Raw genomic sequence first — 20,691 nt, forward strand, 5'->3', positions numbered from 1 at the left:
TCAATTCAATGTGGAGTTTAGGTATACATAATACATTAAACAGTTATTTCTTTAATATTTGGGGATTTCTTTTTTAAACATAATAATTTTAAATATGATCAAAGGGAATATTACATAAAAAGTCAATCGTTTTTTATAGTTTTAATATCAAGATTCCCATAAAAAACAGTGTCACCTGGTACTACCTACATATTAGTAAAACCATGCGTTAAACTCAAAATTAGCTAGAAAAGTTTGTGACGAAGGGGTTACAAAACCGTTACAGTGAACAAACATCAGTTTGAACACTTGCAGCGGTGGTGGCGATAAGATCAGCTCCTGCATCTGCCGGTAGGGGCTGGGGTTGATTTCTGCCGGCTGTGAGAACTTGCAACTCAGCTATGATTGGTTTATCATACTATTCTGCATTTTTTGTTGCGTTGCTTCAAGTTATACGATACGTTGCTATAAATAATATGGCCTAATTGTCGATATTTATATTTGTGACTGAAGATGATGATGCGCAACCCATTGCTCTATTTCACCCATGGATATTAGTAATCCAGATATGGTCGTAGTCTTACCTATCCTAAGATGCTACTCTTGAGGAGTAAATTGGAAAAACTCGAGTAAATATCTCTCTCTTACCATACGTTTGCCATTGCAAATTTCAATAATTATATTTGTTATTATGTAGATCGCCTCATATACATATAATTATCTATATGTTAACTTTAGAAGGAGAGGTTTAGAGATAGCCTATAACTATTTATTTTATTGATAAAATTTGAGAATTAAAATACAATGGTAAAAAATAATCCTTCTGACTAAACACATCGTTGTTAAGTCAAAGTTATTATTAAACAACTATGTATTAATAGAAACATAAATGATGTCTCTCATATACACGACGCGTGGTATTTCAGAGGCTTATTTACCTAAACGCATTGTTTTGTTCTATAGTTGCGGCGTGTACGGAGTATTACGATGATTGTTCTCCGTGGGTCATCCGTTCATAATGTATGCATGTATTCATATTAAAATGTAAAGATAACGAACAAAATGGGATTTCTAATTCAATTTCCTGCGTATTTATTGCAGTTTGCGTTGTTGTTTTCTATTAACCTCTCTGAAAAGCCCCCATACAATCAGGACTTAGTGGCACAGAAACGCGTATCTAGCACAATGGCCGAAACTTGCAGCCCTCTAATGAATAAAAAGTGGTGGTTGGCTGGTACCACGGTCGACGGCTGTGACGCGAACGTTTGGGATTGAGAGGAGTTTATTAAACCGTCGCACAGGAGTTGTCGGCTTGCGAGAACGTGGTAGGGGGCAGGTAGGGCATGTGGCGAGATGGTGCGATAACAGGAATTATTCATACGCGCGTTATCGGTCCGCCATCGCTGGTGCTATTGTGAGCGCGCGAGGGGTGGCTCCCGGTTGTCGCGGACGCTGTCAAAACGTTGTTGTGTGTACGCGGCCTAATGTGACGCCAGCCCGGATTGATTATTGTTTTATTTTTAACCGTTTGCTTTAATGAATTCGGCGTTTTTGTGTTTGAGTCACTAGGCGACAGTAAAATAGAAGGAGCCACAAAAATCTATTTGAAAATCTGTCACTAACAATGTTCTACTCGTATAACTTATTTAAATTTGACTAAATGTCTTTTCTTTGAGAATTAAGTATGTTACAAAAATACTAATTAATGATTCAGTTTTAAAGCACTGAAAGGCAAACCAAATTACCCACTTGTCTTGGCGTATTTAGAAAAAAACAGACCGGAAGAATTTTATTCCTCTTTCAAAGTTGTTCTGAATTTTGGCAGCATATTTCAGGACAATACCACAAAGATTCAAATAAACCAATAAATCGGACTAAATGTGTACAAAAATAATTAGTTTTCAGACGTTGCGAAGTCCCGGATCATGGTAGGGGCTGATAGCATCAACATCCGATAATCACGATCCATCGACACCTGGATCATATGCGGGCACATCTATGACGCTCTCTGCATTTGTCATTAGCTTTCGACTTGCACTGTTTACACTACGTTTTAGGTCCGTTATTGATAATCAATCTATCCTTTGGGTAATCCAAAGGATAGATTGATTATAAATATGAAAAATTGGTTAGTGTTGTCTACTACAATTGTTAAATTTCGATATCTGGTAGGCCAAACCATTCGATAGATTGATTTTTAATAATGGGCGTTAGTGGATATAAATTATCCTTATCTCTGACAATTTGATATGTTAGATACTATGGATAGATTTTAAAGTATGGATACTTTATACGCTGATATGTAACAGGGATAATCCGTTGGGATTAGATGAATTTGGATTTCAATATCATTCGGCAACATATAGAATTCATATATATTTTTTGGATTTTTGAATACACTCTACATACACGAATGGATATTCCTTAACTGTTCTTTTACATTTTAACGCCAAAATATTTGTATACAATTTTGTATTGGCAGAAAAACTTCAAATATTAACATTTGCTTAGAAATTGTGAAATTATCATACGCATAAAAATATTTTAAATCAATGACGCCACATAACATTATCGTACAACAGTAGGAGTAACTTAAGAATGTATAAAATTTTATTTTTAATTTTGACAATGGTATGTTATGTGATTTATTCATTTCTAACATAAGATGGTATTTGCGATAGCAACATAGGTAGTACGCAAGTTCCTATACCTAAACTTTCTACACGCAACTATTTAATACTTTCAAAGTTTACAACCGTATCTAAGTACTTATTGTTGTAATTATCTTGCGATTTTATAATTTCCTGATTGCTTATTATTTCTGGAGGTGTGGTACAGAAATTACTTGATAAATTTTCCATTTTCAATTTTATTCAAATAGTATTCAAAGATTTGATATGGGTTTCATAACTTCGCAATGTTTTATCGTGAATTCTTTTATAGTGAATTATTATGAATATATATTAGTATGTATGTTAGTCTATTAGTCTGTAAGGTATATGTGATATGGACCGTATTGTCTGAAATAAATAAATAAATGAATAAAAAAAAACAATATCTGAATAGTTTTCGGTTGTTGAAGGACCCTATGCTGTGGGTACAGATTATCGCGTTATCGACACCTGGATCACAATGCGGGTGTGTGGACGTAGTCTGCATACGTCATCAGTACCACGCTGGGATCATTTTCGGAGTCTATTTTTAGGAAATCGGGCCATCGCTGAATGTTTACTTCATATTTTCTGCGTTTTGTTATATTTTGTATAGATACGTAGGTAAGTAATGTTATTGGTAGGTTACAATTTGCTCTAAGTACTATTGAAATATAAATTTTAAGAACGAGCAGGTTAAACAGACCTGTAGCACTACCATGAGTTGGCATAGAAACGCCACTATAGAAATGGTAAATAGAAAACTATTGTCATTTTGCTAGTGAATAACATAACTACTATCGTCACGGTATTTCTTGACAACGTCTGTCAAATTAATGACTCATGGGACCGAATTTGTATGGCAATAGATCATAATGACATTCGCTAGCGATTTGATTTCGATAGGTTTTTTACGTATCGAGTTACGTCACTACGGATTTTAGTTCTACGAGTAACCACCAGAGGCGCTGTACAATTTTTCATACATTTATTTTACGCAGTCGCTAGCGAGTAATACTTTTGTAAACTCATGGTAGTCCTACTGGAATACATTTTACTTATTTCAATAATAGTATTTAAGTAATAATTTTACTATATTATTTCACACCATTGATACTAAGTTTTACTTTCTCAGCAGGCATGTTAAAATAATATGTAACTTTGAGGGATTGTAATCCGCACAAAGCAGCTGAGTATGTAGAAAATTCGTCATATAATTTACAATCGGAACTATAGATTGAACAGCAAGCTGGAAGTAACTATTAGTTTCCCGCGGCGCGCCATGGGGAATCCAATTGTGTACATACCCTTCCTGTAGGAACTAAGGGATGGTCCCTCGCGAACCCGCCAATCGCCGACCAGTTATCATTACTGTAGCCACCCTTGCAATCATACGTACATATGTTCACGTTCACTTTTATAAGCAATAATTGTCGAATGCAGTGGTAAATTGAAAGGGGGTGAGTCCCACGGCCAAAACTTTAATTCCGTAACAACTTTGTGGGGACAATTTGTAGCGTAATCCATTTGCCAATAATAAGTATAAGCTAATTATATTACGGTTAAATTATTATATTTTTTTGATTAAGTAGTACTTATGTCCCTTGAAACACCTTATCGACGGGTCCTACATAGTTAAAATTTTAAAATGGTATAATTGAATCCTTTTGAAAAAAAAACTGCATTATACGTGAATAATGTTAAAGTTTACACGCATTAGAACATTTAAATCGCTCTACTGTAAAGTTGTGAAAACGCACTTGCACCAATTTACGTAGGCCCCATCGTTATGATACCTACTTGAATAATAAAAATGAAATTCATTTTGTAGTCGCAAGCGTAATTAGGTAATTATGTAGAGTCCTAAAAAGTAGTACTTTCGCATACGTCGTATATGTCGCATATAAATCATATTGCAAGATGATTGGTTCAGACTGCATCTTTGAATAATGATTGGTTTGAGCAAGCACGTGATATAATTAACTTTTATATAAGACTTATTTGACTGACGTCGCACCAGAATGTGCAAATGTATCAAGAGATATTTCGGTACATAATAATAATATCCATATCATATGGATAAAAATTATTGTACCTACGGACGTTTAATGTTATATACAAAGATAGGTTAAATTCTCAGGATGCATAAATTTGGAATGCATTATCTAAGAATTCAGAAAGTCCTACTCATATAACATAAATCCAAAAGCAATGGACCTTGTCAGCTCACCTACAATCAAATACGCTACTGCAAAGGTATGGTAATAATTGTATGCAAACAAATTGCCTCAGTACATCATCGGAATGACTACGAGTATTTAATTAATGAAATTTCCAGTTGGCCCACTATTTTAATTGCCATGTTATGACATGGTTTTTGTAATTTCGAAAAAGAGCGCCTTTGTTCACGGACGCAGCCAACGAGATCCGAATATCCATTATATGTTTATCAAATACGCATTAAAGTGGATTCACGTTACAATTACGGCTATTTTGGAGAATGAAGATGTCGTGTGAAGTTGGTTACATTCAAATGATATTAATTTTGGCTCGCAGGCGGGACGTAACGCCTCCGAAATTGTCAGTAATGATTCTAGCGGACATAACTGCGTGTCGACAGATCTTTGTCACTTTAATGGGGATAGGCTTGCTTATGAACTAGTCAGATCCAACTTGAATTTGGGAATGGATATGCGTAAATATGTGTGCTACTTAGTAATGGTTAAATCCGATAAGAATTAGCTTAGTATTAACGTAGTAGGTATTATAGTTAATGACACTTTTGCTATTTTACTAGGCAATCTGAAGTAATTCACATTGAGACGACTAAATAACGTACGAAGGGTATAACAAGATTTATCAAAGGTAATTTCAGTTGTAATGTTCGTTCAAGTTCGTATTTATTTATTTCAATAAATATTTTCTGTGTGTGCAGGTCGAACGCTTAGCGGCGGTAGCGGGCAGGTGTGTAGGCCGCACTTCCACACGCCGCTACACCCCTGGTTGGACTCCAAGGCGCTGGGCAGCGGCGCGTGGGGCGGCGGCTTCCAGCAGGACGCCGCGCCCGCCGACAAACCCTTATCCCCAGCGCAACACCACCACCCCCATCCTCTCTTCTCCTTCCCCCCAACACCCCCTAAGGATTCCACCCCCGATTCCGTCGCGGCGGCGGCGCTCGGCCAGCAAGACTACCAGGCGGCGGTGGCGCATGCGACGGCGATGAGTGTCGCCTTCATGCAGCAGCAACAGGAGCTACCTCTGTGCGGGGACGTCAAGCCCATGATGGGCGCGCCGCCGTCCAAACAACGCGAAGGTGCGCAGCCGGACTCGTGCCCTCAGGAGAGTCAGCCCTCCGGGGAGTACAACGCGCAATACAACGCCGCCGGCGGCGACTACTACGGCTACCAGGGGAAGGGGTATAGCGGGCAGCAGCAGAGTAAGCCCCGGCCCAACAAGACGCGAACTAGCGCCGGTGAGTCCGGGACGTACGCACTGCACCGCTCTCGCTCGCACATATCTAACACACGATAACGATTTTACACACGTTTATCCGACCACTTTTAGTGAAACCTTAATCATTATTATTATTAGGAAATACGGAACAATTAAGAAGATTTTTTCTCTTTTGTTTGATTTGGTAGCTATTAATTTTTATATTAAGATAACTAGAAACTATTGAGTATTACTCTCATGTACCGCATCAATCTTATTTACTTAATTCAAAATTTGGCTCTACATTTTTGTTGTAATCAATCAAACGACAAAAAAGTCAACTTGTCACAATTTGCGAAATATCAAATTCAAATAGAGCGTAGAGATATAGAGATTCAAACTAAACATTAATCTTCGTTCTATTTAAAAGTATTCAGGCGAGTTTACAAAATGGCTACGACGGCCATAATTAGAATCATTTCAGATTGTCTCATCGACAATTGCGATTTATTATTTCGATAACTATTAGAGATTAATATTTCATTTCGTTAGATTAGAGTTACGAAATGGCATTGTCAATTCGTGTTAGAAGGTGAGATGTGGTCGGATAAACGTCTGCACTGGAGGTGGCAATACTTTCGAACGTCACGCTGTCACTTCCTATGGGATGGTGTCGGCCACGCTTCTTACTAACTGCTGAAATCGGTGAAGGTGCTACTAATATACGTTTTATCTTAATGGGTACTCATTATCGGTTAAAGGTAGGCTGGTGGTTAGAAACTTGGCCTTTCAATCGGAGGTCCGATTTTCAATTCCCAGGCAGCTATTTGATTGGCTAAAACGGTGAACGAAAATGTGCGGAATACTCTCCTGAGATTTTTTCAAAATAAATATATAAAGGTGTGTGAAGTCTACCAAATCGCACTTGGCCAACTCAGCTGACTATAACCTAAACCTCTCTCTCACATTGAAACAAGACCCGTGCCCTTGCCATGAGTTTTCAAAACATCCCACAATCTTAAGTTACGTTTATTCAATCCAATATTCTTTCCGTTTGCTTCAGTAGACTGGGTAAACGTAACAATAAGTGCTCAAGTCTTTCTGTTTGCCTCACATGTTCGCAAAAAAGAGAGACAAAACATAAAGCACCAGTTTGTGAAATTAGACATTTAATGTTACGTTACTGACACTATGGTTCTGATACAATCCGCTAGGGGCGTTGATTGGAATTTGTATGAGCAAATACGTAAACAAATACCAAAACAGTCATATTTGTCAAAACGTAAAAACTCATGGTAAGGGTACAGCAGTAGGACAGCAATGGGTTGATTATTAGTACGTAAAAATTTGCAGTAATTACGTTGAGAAACTTGACGAAGTTCCGTGTTTTAATTGAAAGTACATAAAAGTAGAATTCAGTTAAAATGAAATTAAATTAATCCGAGTGACAGAACACAATTAAAACAGTTTATACGTCGTAAATTTCGTAAGTAGGATTTGAAATTAGATGCGTATCAAGAACAAACAATGATTCTGATATTTACACCCATTACCCAAGATTGGCATCTAATTCTGAACTTCTAAGCTTCTCAGATCGAGCTTTTCATTGTTACATGAGAACTCGTAGACCCTAGCTACGGGTTCCCATTGCCTAATTGCCTCTATTGTTAGAAGTAATTAAACTAACGCTCTTAACTGGATTTCTATTTAATTTTTATGACAATTTTCGAAATTCAACCTGACGAAACCGCCGCTCCACTCTTGTTTGAATTTAAAGCGGCATTTAAATATTATAAGTAGTTGAGTAACACTTTTTGTGAGTCAAGAATTTTTGTACACATTTCGTGTACATAACGCAATGGTTTTTTTTTTTTGCTAAAATCACGTTTTATTTAGTTAGTACATTAACTAACTTAAGGTTTTAACATGTTTTTTTTCTATTTCCGTCCCAAATTGTATTGCTGCCGAAAAACATTATTAAACTTAAGAAAAGTTATAAAAGATTCTAAAATTTATTAAGCTTATTTTAAGATTTTTGAGACCCGTCCACACAATTTATTGTACCTATTACCTACAATGGGTTCATTTACAGTATCTTTGTACAATAATGAAAATACTATAAAAGTTTAAAAAGCTTTCAATCACTGCATTACAATTCTTCAAAGGATGTATATGTTCAGACAGTAAGTAACACTAAAAACGAAATAAATTCCGTGTAGTGTTGTAACAACTATATATTAGGTCAAGTAAACTCGAAATTTAGGAACACAATTAAAACTTAGATACGGCTATATTGTTCGACTGACCTTTAATATTAATGCGACCATTGTTTTGTCGACAATTGGATGCAAAGTTTTCGCAACCTACTATATATACGTTATTATGACGAATGTATTACTTAGTTTGCGTATTACTCAACAGTAATTGTATTACGCGCACAAAGCGCTGCTTTATTTTATACATAAATATGTAATTATAACTCTCATAGTTAAGCTTTGACAATAGACGGGAACAAAAACTGCCGGCTCTTATTGTCTCTCATTACGGCTCGAATACATTATGTATAGTGGCTGCTAATGTGGACTGAAAATCGAGTTACCGCCGCTATTATGTTTATTCAATATTTTGTGAAATTTAACGTGAATTTGCATGTTTCGATCTCACGAGTATGATCTCGATTTAATCTCGGTAATGGAGGTTCTCAGACATAATTAGAACCGTAGTGAAAAACTCGCAGGTGGCGTTAATTGTGTTGGAAAAACTATAGTTGTATGAGACATATCAATGTGTCTTCTGTCGACATCTTAATGCCTCCGAGGTGTGATTATAATGTAAGCCGCCCTCGGAAATGCGTAGTGCCTGTGAACAATCATAATTGGCTGCACAAGATCGCAATGAAAAAGATAACTTTCTTCGTGTAGTGCATTCAATAAGTAGTTGATTATTAAAACGTACATACAATAGATTTTTGAATTATAGTATTAGAAACTAGATATTGATGCGAACGCCATAAATAAATTCATTTTAAGGCCGCTTTTGTAATTACTGCAATGAACAAACAAAAATATCATAACATTATAACACATAAGAGAAACACCGCAACGTATGTCCTAATATTTAGAGGAATACAATGACACTCATATGTCATCTATATAGTATAGGTACTTAATCTGTTTAGGCTGTAGGGTATGCCCAACAATGAGACATACATACATAGTCTCGAATACATTATCTTGTGCAGTCGGTCAAATATAAGCTAAAATAGTCTGAAGTCTAAATAGAAATAGAATAAAATAGTATTCACATATGATCTAGATTCTAAGCTCATATCGACGTGCACACTGACATCATTATGAATCATGATTATTCATGATGATGTAGTATGTTGTTAACTATTATTCTTAGTATCGAACCAACAATACGGTGAATGCATACTTAAATGTAAGATGATACTTTGATGACAGGAACTTTTCAAAGCCATCTATCAAAGTAAATACTGGAATATTTTCTTCAATATCAATTGATGGTTGACATAAGCATGGTTTTAAAATCAATTCTACATTTCATTTTTTTTTTATTTTATCTCATTTTTAGCCTTCTCACATGAAAGCCAGTTTGCAGGACTATTATTGTTCAAATATCTCGGCTTCACAGACGATTCACAACATATACCTACATTACACTGTCACATACATGTGTGTGAGTGTATATGACAGTATTATATACATACATTTTTGTATACACCCTAACTTAAAAACGCCAATCCAAAACTCAAAAAGCCCAATAATAGCAAATCCAAAATCATTTAACAGAAACCATTGCGTAACTTTACCCGAGCCTGCGGCGTAATGGTGTACCTATATTGAATAAGTAGACATTGAAATGGGTCGCATAAATCGCGAGTATAGGCGTAAACGTTGTTATAGTAGCGGGCAGTTCCTTGGTGGAAGCAATATTATGATAATGCGACCGCGGCCGGATGTAGCCCATTCCATTGTTGCGATTTGACCTCGAGTCTCTGTTCGAGCTGTGAAATAAACGGATTGTAGAAGAAATTAAAACTTAAATCTATTGCTGTGTGAATGGTTTGCGATAGTATCATCTGCGCTATCAGTGAGTAGGTAGTCCATCTGATGATAGTGCTTATTGTAGTTTTATTATCGTGAAATTGGAATGTTATTTCATATGTATCTCTTATAAATATCGACTCTTGTAACGATATGTGTATTATACACATACGAGTTAACGTTACATTTTAAATAGAATATTATTTTATTCGATATTTTTTGATCATTGATATCTACTGGAAGATTCGCCTAGCTTGTTTGTAAATAGCAATGATATTTAATTACTCTATATTTTTTGAGATTAAACATTAGTAAATAGGTAGTTAGTCAAACTACGACCATAAACATCTAGAAACTTATTTAAATAGAAAATAGAGTTCATACTAAATATGAAAATAATCCTTATTAGCTGCTAAAGTAACGAAGTCTTTTCTTTTATATTTCTTATACCATTGAAGCATCGAATGAACATGCAGACCATCTGATGGTAACTTACGGCAGTCTTATAGTTGTTTATAGTTGTCCAAACATCCCCAAATAGAGTTAGATTCCTGATGACATCGGCCCCAGATGCCATCCAACCACCGAGGATTCACAACATATACAAGCCCCAAGTCGTAGCTAACCATAACCTTACAACACAGCAGTACTTGTGTCTATTACAAGGCAAAAATAGGAATGAAAACAATTCATCGGTTTTGTAGCAATAGTAAAATTACAATATATTAGAATGTGTATTCGCAGGTGGGTCCACAGTCGTTAGGCGCCTCGCCTGCCGGAACCCTTTACTAGTGAAGGTCTTGCGGCCTTGCCACATCGCTTTTTTACACGCAAATCTAGGAATCATTGTGAATTGATATTGCTAAACGATTAGCAAAAGAATTACCTGGTTATTATATGTACATTAATATGTTGGTTTGTATGTGAGATCGCTGAAATCTATATTGTTTAACTAATCACCGAAAAGGAAGCGTTACTTATCTTGGTGATATCCTTCCTATTCAAAGGGAAGGTTTATGTACGAGTATATTATATATACTTTTCATCTACATATACTTCGTAAGAATGACTATAAGACATAACTTAAAAGACGCGAACAAAGCCGCGGGTGGCAGCTAGTTTTATGTAAAAAGCAAAAGTGGCTGCATCTTATACAATTTTGAAATCATTAAATTTTGGTACCTATAGGTATGATTTTGATGTTTAAGAAATTGATTTTGTATGCATTGTCTTACTGTCTAAAGTGTCTAAGATAATGGTTAATATTTAGAATGGTTAATAGTAGAAAACAATACAGTTTGGACGGCTTAGATAACCCACCTCATTATAAACGGAACTGTAAACTTATTAATTTTGAGACTGTTACGTATCAAATTACCTATTCCCACACAAATTGACTAACAATTTTGTTATTAGTTTTGGACAATAACAATAGATTACCTATCTTACCATTAGATTTATCAGATTATTCTGTCTAGCACTCAAACAGACCTTTATCATTGCTTCAATGGTGCAAACTGTTGCGATTAAATAAGTTAATTTTAACCACTTGTTACTTTCTAATGCAATTCTAGTTTTCTTAAGCGGCATTTAATTTATTCCACTCCACAATTCTAACGTTTCGACAATAATTCAAACAGTTTAGCTAATCAAGATAATATGAGCTCTTAGAGCGAGTGCATACGGATGAATTTTTGTATATTAAACTAATGAGAATACAATGAAAATTTCTATGCAGCGCACGTATGTTGTTGCAACAAAGATGTTTCGCGGAAAGTTGCGCAACCAATTAGCGTAGTGGTACAGTTACTGAAATAGATTGTGCTATCGTTGTTCTTAATTGTGCACGGGATAGTGGTCTCTATGACGTATGTATAATGACCAGAATGGCGTCCACGTTTAAGAAGATAGCTAGTGTTATTAGCGTGCTCGTACGCCACGGACGGCCGGGCAAACGGAATGACGCCGGGACGGTTCTCTCAGTATGTTATTAATTTTGTCGGGTGCAATTGTTTTTATGGTACACTAATGCTGTAATACGTTTTGCATACGATTTCTTTTCGCAAGATACTTCATTGTAATGCGATTAAATAATGTAACTGAGATTTAGAATGAAATGTTGAGCACCGTCCAGCCGTCAAAATTCATTTCAGAAATAATGTTTCAAAATTTTGCTCATGCAATAATATGGGTGCAAGCAATAGTATTACTAGCTTATAACAGATATGTTAAGTATGGGTGTGTTAATTTGATGGATGGGGTAAGAGAAAACACTAACACGAGGCTTTTTAAGTTAGTACTCAGGTTTCGCATCTAACCGACCTCACAGATACATCAGACTACAATCCAATTTATAATATATTCATATTATTTGGAGCCATTGATATGTGCCTAATTTTCTATAAGCAAAAATAGGTACTATGATAATGTACAATATATTATCCCAAGCTAAGGTAGAGATGTGTAGGTACATGTACTTATGCCTATACCTACATGTAGCCATTACGCCGACTTTGAGAAGATCAAGCTAACCTTTAATCGGCTACTATTTTATAACTAGGTACTTTGTACATCCGTTAGAGAACAAAACACACAATTGAAAAAAGAGAAACAATGAATTTACGTCTAATTTACCATTTTGATTGTTCCAAGCACAATGTAATTCGCTATATAAAACGTATTTTGAAACGAGGTAATGAATATTTTTAGTAGTTAGTAACTCGTATGTTGACTTCGTTATGGTCTGACGATACTCAATTGCAGTGGAAATTTGCATTAAATCCAGGGGTCCGTGATCTAAACATAAATAAAAGTGTCTGACTGTATTTCAACATAAGCCTTCCTAAGCTAATTTTTGTATTGTCCAAAACTGGGTAGGTACTAAAACGTGTGTAAAGAATCACATTCTTAAAGTTGAGTTTGTATGTCTATCTGATCATAGAAATTCAGCACTTTAGAAAGAACTTAGAAGTTCTTCAAAAAGACTTTTACGAAAGCTTACTTACATATCTTTTTATTTCAGAACCATTAGTTTTTGCAACAAAACATGAACGAAGTCGCGCGAAAAGTCTTCTTTCTGAAATTGCTATCAAACCAACATACTCATTAATTTGTTGATTTAGTGTTTGAATTTCCTTACAGAAGTTATTGCTGTTTACATTAATTATAAGAGGTCAGTGACATTACAACCTTTAAATTATATGTTCTTTGTTTAATTTGTACCGGATTTATATGATACTTATATTTAATTTAGAAAATAATGATGATATTAGTCAGCTTATTTAGTGTGAACTCAGGTTTTAACTTATACTCTTTTGACATCTATCTCTATGCTTGATATAAGACCAAGATTAAAATCATCTATAGCACCAATTGAGTCAGTCTTCCACGAACCATCCCATAGAACTTAGTAGACGCAATAATACTAACTTATGGATTTGATATAAAACCAAGCTCCGAAACATCTCAAACACGAATCGAATCCATCTTCCCCAAACCATCTCATAGAAGTATTGGACATACGAACACAAAACATTCGTGCTTAATATAAAACCAAGCTCCAAAATATCTCAAGCACCAATCAAATCTTCCCCAAACCATCTCATAGAAGTATTGGACATAAAAACACAAAACATTTGTGCTTAATATAAAACCAAGCTCCAAAACATCTCAATCACCAATCAAATCTTCCACAAACCATTTCATAGAACTTATTGGATATACCCAAACATTACAAGTACGACTGATGAAGACTTAATAAGTCCTCGTCATCGCCCAACCGGCAGTAATTATGTGGGTTCAGTGCAACTGCAGCCCGTCATAATTATCTGGTCGTATGCTAATAGCGAATGCAAATATGCACGGCATTGGCCGAGCAGGGCTTGAAAAATGGCTTTATTCCTTCGCATCAATTCGCATTGTCGTTTGTATTTTAATTAGTGTTAATTCGTTATATGATTTGAATTAAACTAATTTTGAATTGTTTGACTAATGCCAAATTTTGTCTTATAGTATCAGGGTTTAGGTTGATATGTTCTGGTCTGAAGGTGAGCGTCATATGCAATTCTTCATACCTATCCGCAAGAGCGTGATCAACTTGATTAAGAGTGATATTACATAGTCAGTGGATATTAATAGCCTGAGTCCATTGTGAAGTCGATTTCGTCAATGACTCTAAGAACTACTTAAGTTGGATTAATTGCAATCAAAAGTTATTGCTTTGTGTAATAATAACTTATCGTACTCCTCAGATTAGAACACCTTTCACGACTAGGTAAAACTATTTTTTTTTGTAAATAGCAACGATATCTAAATAACATCAGATGATCCAAAATTATCTTTTAATGTTATTAAAAAAAATGTTACTGTAATATTAGGTAGTTTAGTTATCAATAAAAAGATGGCGCCGAGAGTCGAGAATCATCGGCTACCATTAAAATTTTCTATTTGCATACAGACGTACAATTAGGCCGTAATAACAGCCTCTGTGGCGCAACAAAGAATAAGTTTTGAGCAATAATTTAATGGTTTGTATGCAAAATACCCTCACCGTTACGTGTTGATGGACCGATGCGCCGAGAGAGTGCGTCACGGTACAAGAGAGCGAATTAGTCCTTCATTTAAATTACATTACCCTGCTTCACATTAGCGTTATACGTGACTACCAGTACGCTCCGTTTTTACCTGATTTCATTGAGCAGTAACGGGCTGTCTTCATTTATTTTGAACGCATCGATAGTTCCGGGAGGTCAGCGATTGCGACGTCAGCGGGAGTTGTTTTCCCCTCGGACGAGCCGTGTGAAAACTTTGCGCTCTCCACGTCCCGAAGTGCGCTCGCTCGAGACTCTCGAAAAATAAAAACCGCCCACTCGGCTACGTAAATATGGCAGATGAAAATCTTTTATCGCGGTCACGTAGCGCCGCCGCGTCACGACCGCACGTCACTCTGGGCAATAAAGAGCGAGCCGCATTCTAATTTTGAAACACAGGAATTTTTCGCTCAAACTTCAAACTTCTGCAGTATTCAGGATAGGTTTATCTCGAACTGGACAGGCACCGTTACGTGGGCATAAAATGATATCTTTATTTTGCGTCAGAATCACGTCCGGACGGAGCAGACGGTAGATCGTTCGATAGTTGAAGTACAAGGGGAAATAAAGTCATAATTCTCACAGTGTGAACGAATTAACGCACGACTCTGGTTACGATGGAACCGAATTGAACAATTAAATCGTACAGCGATTAATCGGGAATGCAGTTCTTTTTAATAATACGTGTGATGTCGATTTGTATGAGGCAGGTGGCAGTAAATCTCGTAAAACTCCGCCGCCCGCGGCCGCACCGACTTTCACAAACGTTTTATCAATAGAGTCGTTACTATTGAACTAAAACAGTATAACAGCGAGAGAAACTGTCATAAACTCCGTGTTTCTTGTAATATCCTGTTATTTTTTCCTAATAATCGTTATTGGTGTTTATTTATTAGAAACATCGGAGCAAATTACAGGCTTTATCGATCAACAAAAAAATAAAGGGTTAGTCCAAAAAGTGAGTTGTCGGTTCGATCGCAATAAGTTTTCGATAAGGTCCGGGCGATTTAATTGCCGGTTGTGATCTGGTTTTTACATAAAAAAGATGAATGGCCGTATTGCCTAAAGCTCGAAAAACGTTGTGAGTGGTTTTTTAGATACTTTTTCTATCGGATGTTCGAGCACTTTCACCTTCCTCGTTAGATCCTTGCGCGGTGTCATTATTTATTCAATACGCCGTAGCGTCTACCTGGGGACTTGGATAATCAGATCTAGATACATATTATTATTATAAAGATACCTACCGATACATTGGATCGATACAATCTACAGGGCATTAAACTCGTTTCGTTTAAGGCGAAACGCTAACTGAGCTAGGTGCTAACGACGTTGTTGCAAGAAATCATTTATTTTTCAAACACGCCGCGGAGTATTATTTCAAATTATGCACCACTTAAAGGATTTAAATCTATTTATCAAATCGGTCAGTATCCGTTATATATTTAAATTTATGCGTTTTGTGCTTTAGTGGTTTGATTTACTCTACACTGGCAAAAAATCTTAAAACTACAAGTGTGTAGAGTAAATAGAACTTCCAAGTTAAATACTTTCGTACTTAGTAGAAGAAATGCACTTATATTAATTCAATTACCATTTTATTCATATTATACACAAAATAATTCCAAAGTCATAATACATAGGTATCATGTATAATGTCTTGTTAAAGTGTATGTAGTTATTCGTACATTAGAACAATGACCTTTTATTCTTTTACATCCAAATTGAATTAAACATATTATAAATTCATAAATAACACGTCAAGACGAGTAAGCATAAATGCATTATTAATCCAACTTAATAAAGAAAATAACTAATTATAAATTCTCGTTAAGTAATGTTGCACCTTAAGGACACGCCATGTAATTGGATAATGCAATTTTCTCACGAATAACGATTAATTGATCATTTCCGTTTTGTTGCCACCGATTAATTAAAGGAAAATGAGTTGCAAATACTGAGACGAGCTTAAGAATTTGTTTAGACTGTAAAGATATTATTTTTTACTCGAATTTGGTTCGATATTTTATATTTAGTAGGAATTTTGAAAGGTAGAATCGTAATGATTCGACCCTTAGTAAACACTTAGAGTAAAAACTTAGTATTCGTTTTTACGTTTTTACAAAAATGACTGTTTTTACATTTATTTACGTATTTCCCATACATTACCAATCAGTTCTGATGCAATCTTGGCTTGACAATCAGAGTACGTAGTGTAATTCTACGATTCACACAGGTTAAGTGCGAATTAATATTCTTCAAATACCTTTAAAAATAATATGAAGAGCTTAAAGGCACATTGTTTCGCGTTCTTAAGTGACACTTAATTATATTTAATTTTTCTCTTAATGACACATCCAGGTGCGATTGCTTTTATGGAAAATTCTATAACTTCAATAAAAACAAATACAGGTTTTTTTTCATAAATAATTATTTATAATTGATCTTACTAGTAGTAGTATGGATTTCATTCGTTTAGCAGACTCGGCACTTGTATAGCGGCAGCGATTTAAATGTAATGAAACATATTCATTTTGTATAGGCCTACGATGGCACATACAAATTGTCAGATAAAATATTTTTCTTAAACTACCGGATCGGAACGCGATCAACTGAGAAGATCCGGTAAGAAACTCAGTGGGTCTGTCTTTCTTCCATAATAATTATATAAAATAATAAACGACGGCATAACGTATTGTGTTATAGATTCGTTTAATCGGATTTTTAAAGGATGCGGGCCTCGAAAGTCGATCTCGGTAAATCATCGATCTTGTAATCAAGTTAGAGACGGTGGGCGGCGCACGCGCATCCCATATGTGAACATATCCTCTGCAACGTTACCAAGTGAAATTGTCAATTAACTTTGGGAAGAAATTTTGTTCGGTGTGGGAAAGTTTGGGTTGGGCAAATTTATTTTTGCACATTGAGTCGATGTGCCAAAATAAATTTTGTTTTTGTTTTTTAAATACTAGCTACTTTTCATCGGTGTAAAGCTACTCAAGTATAGAAAGAAAACGCTTTCTACACTCACAGCCCCACACTAGGATTCCCTGTATCGTGGGTGCTATGGACACACACAGAGACAAATACACAAACACCCAGACCCAGAATCAGAAACCTAAATTCATCATTTAGAAATCTGTGTGGCCGGGGATAGAACCCGGGACCATCTGCGCGTCAGACCGGCATAGTGACCGCTCCGCCACGCGGGTCGTCAAAGTATTAATCAATGTTTATTTGATCCTTTGTTGTTATAAGTCGTGCGTTTGAGCAAAGCGTTGACCGGACTCTATTAGCAAAGTAACAAAATGAATACTATTTATTTAAAAATACAAAAATCATGCAAAATGGTATAAAACATGCGCTACTTCCGGAGGGCCTCTCATCCTGAGGCAAATATGAATGCATGTTTAAAATTCTGGCATGAATAATGTATTCAGAGTAACGTTTTATTTTTTAATCTTTTCTATTTGTTTTTGAAATTCTATTTCGAAGAACTTGCGTAAAGTTAGCGTATAGTACAGTTTACGTAGATTGCTTTTTGATTTCTGCAATATTTTACGCCTGAGATGTTTTGCTTGCGTTGGAAATTGTTTTGACGTACATACCACGGTACAATTACATAGTGGAAATTAGCATGTAGGTAATACTTTATTTTATAGTTCTGGTTCCGCTCTGAATCTCCCATATGCTCGGCAATTTTTGCAATAAGTCTTCGTACTCGCTTATATTGCTAGCTGATGTATAATTTAATCGTTGTGGAAATTTTAACACAAAATCTCTATTTTATATATTAGTCGTAAAATATTACGGAACTTTTAATCTAAGATCTATTTTTGAACATCGTAGGTGGTTTAGACGCTATTGCAAATTAAAGCCTCGACGACCCCGATTTTTTTGTTGAAATTGTTTGAATGTTACTGAAGTTTGCATCAAAGGTTCAGTAATATCCACAGACATAAAACGTGCCAAACACGGGCCGTGGCAGACAAAATAGTTTTATATACCTACAGTATTATTGACAGGAGTCTGTGTCTGTGTGCAACCGTGTTACGACAGATATTAATAAATACATATTGTATGTGAAGATTTACTTTGTCTGTCACGGTCCCTGCCTGACACGTTCAATGTCTTGTTGTAAACGAAACCAACGAAACAATGTGTGTTGAATCCTGTAGGCAGTAGCCTTAATTTAATATAAGCCGTTTTCACATCTTTTATCTGTTACCCCGCTAAGGGCGTTTTGCATGTGTAGATGTACTTATGAATGCGCGAATGCCTCGGCATTACTTTCTCTCAATTTTCCTTGCGTGTAAAAAAATCTTGATAGTTTTTCCACGAGTGAAACTCGACGTGCTTTCCCTTGTTAATGAAATATTTTACAATTTACGCTGGAATTACAATTATTTTTAGTTAATAAAAGTTGTGAAAGGTAGCTTAGTGGTTTATGACGTAAAGTGTGGCTTAAGGTAATTGCATGCTTCAGTAAACGTGTAGTGAAATTTGACTGGTAATGTTTCTGAATGTGATTTTCTCTCGTCTTCCCCAGCCTGCCAGGAGACAGGTAATACAATTATCTTAACACTACTAACTTATTTTTTATGCTTTTATTTCTTCATATGTTTTCATTGTATTTGGTGTTTATGTTTTTTATTTCTGTGCTTTTTTGTACACCGTAACGCAATTATAACAACAATTCACAATAAATTTAACTAACCGTCTGATGATTTATATTATTAAATCCATCTTTATGCCTAAATTAACTTCACACACTATTCAAGTCGGCTTCAAATAAAGAAAATCTTTTTCTTAATTACTTTCAAATATAATCAGTAAGGCATGCTATTAACGCCTCGATTTTGCGTACGACAGAGGGTCGCGAGTGCGTCAACTGCGGGGCGACGAGTACGCCACTGTGGCGACGTGATGGCACCGGGCACTACCTATGCAACGCATGCGGCCTCTACTACAAGATGAATGGACAGAATCGACCGCTGATCAAGCCAAAACGAAGATTGGTGAGTGTAAGAATCGACCAATTTTCTCATACGTAGTTGTACACTAAACGTTGACGTCGACGTAATTCGTCCGATTCAACTTTATGCAAAGAGGAGTTGGTTGTTTAGTAAAATCTTTTTCTAAAATCTCTAGATAAATTGTGAAACGTTTCTCTGTGTTTTAGGTTATAAGAGGTTAGGTAGGCTATTAAATTTTTATTATAAGGTAGTAAAAATGGAGCACACCCAAAATAAAAAGCATAATTTAAATCGTGAGTTGGCTCGTTCTCCCATGGTTACATTCCAACGAGCTTAATTCAGACACAGATCCTACATGAATGGGTGTTGTTTACAGTTAAGGGGCAGCAATAAAAAGGCGGGGCATGCATACGAGCACGACACGGCGTCAAGCGCTCCCACAAATTGGGCTCTTAAGAAAGCTGAGCGTTTCGTCGAAAGACCTCAGCGTCCACTAAACTAGCCCCTCTATGACCGCTATAAATCTTCCAGTTAACATTTAATCTAAGGTCGGGTACGCATAAAACTGAAACAATGCGACATCGCTGTCGAGACGTCACGTCGGACCGGCATGTCGGTTAACGAGTGGCCCGTGCGCGCAATTGTACAATTTACCTTAATACCTTTCCCGCAGACATAAACTAGAGGAATGGCTCGGCATATTTGCCTTTTGTTGGCTAAATTACATAATGTTCAACCGGTATGATATATACAAATTGGCTATTACCGAGCAGGAAGGACGATTCAACACATTACTTTAAATAGAGATTGTGTTTTGCGTTTATACGTGTTTAGACGACCCGGATGTGGGCTGCGTAATTTTAATATTATAAATGGGTACTGTAAGTACCGTTAATACGGTTTCGTCGAGATTGAATTCTCACTTTTATTTTCGTTGTGGGAAACATGAGACAATGGTTCTCGTTTTAATCGGTGATGAACCCACGATCGGTAATGAGAA

General features: G+C 36.0%; 1 protein-coding gene across 6 annotated transcripts in view; it reads left to right on the plus strand.

Annotated features, from left to right (window-relative positions):
• Nucleotides 1-20,691, plus strand: part of grn (GATA binding protein grain) — a 114,512-nt gene that overhangs the window by 38,548 nt on the left and 55,273 nt on the right. The window contains exons 3-5 of one of the 6 annotated variants that reach the window (XM_073084408.1): nucleotides 5,566-6,102; nucleotides 19,265-19,279; nucleotides 19,588-19,739. In XM_073084408.1, coding sequence (XP_072940509.1) covers nucleotides 5,566-6,102; nucleotides 19,265-19,279; nucleotides 19,588-19,739 — 704 coding nt within the window. The remainder of the gene's footprint in view (nucleotides 1-5,565; nucleotides 6,103-19,264; nucleotides 19,280-19,587; nucleotides 19,740-20,691) is intronic. The other 5 variants (XM_073084410.1, XM_073084413.1, XM_073084411.1 and 2 more) reach the window with 5 other exon arrangements.

The sequence above is a fragment of the Epargyreus clarus genome, unplaced genomic scaffold (assembly GCF_041222505.1).
Source record: "Epargyreus clarus isolate Ecla_fem2 unplaced genomic scaffold, WU_Ecla_fem_2.2 ptg000021l, whole genome shotgun sequence".
Taxonomy (NCBI): Eukaryota; Metazoa; Arthropoda; class Insecta; order Lepidoptera; family Hesperiidae; genus Epargyreus; species Epargyreus clarus.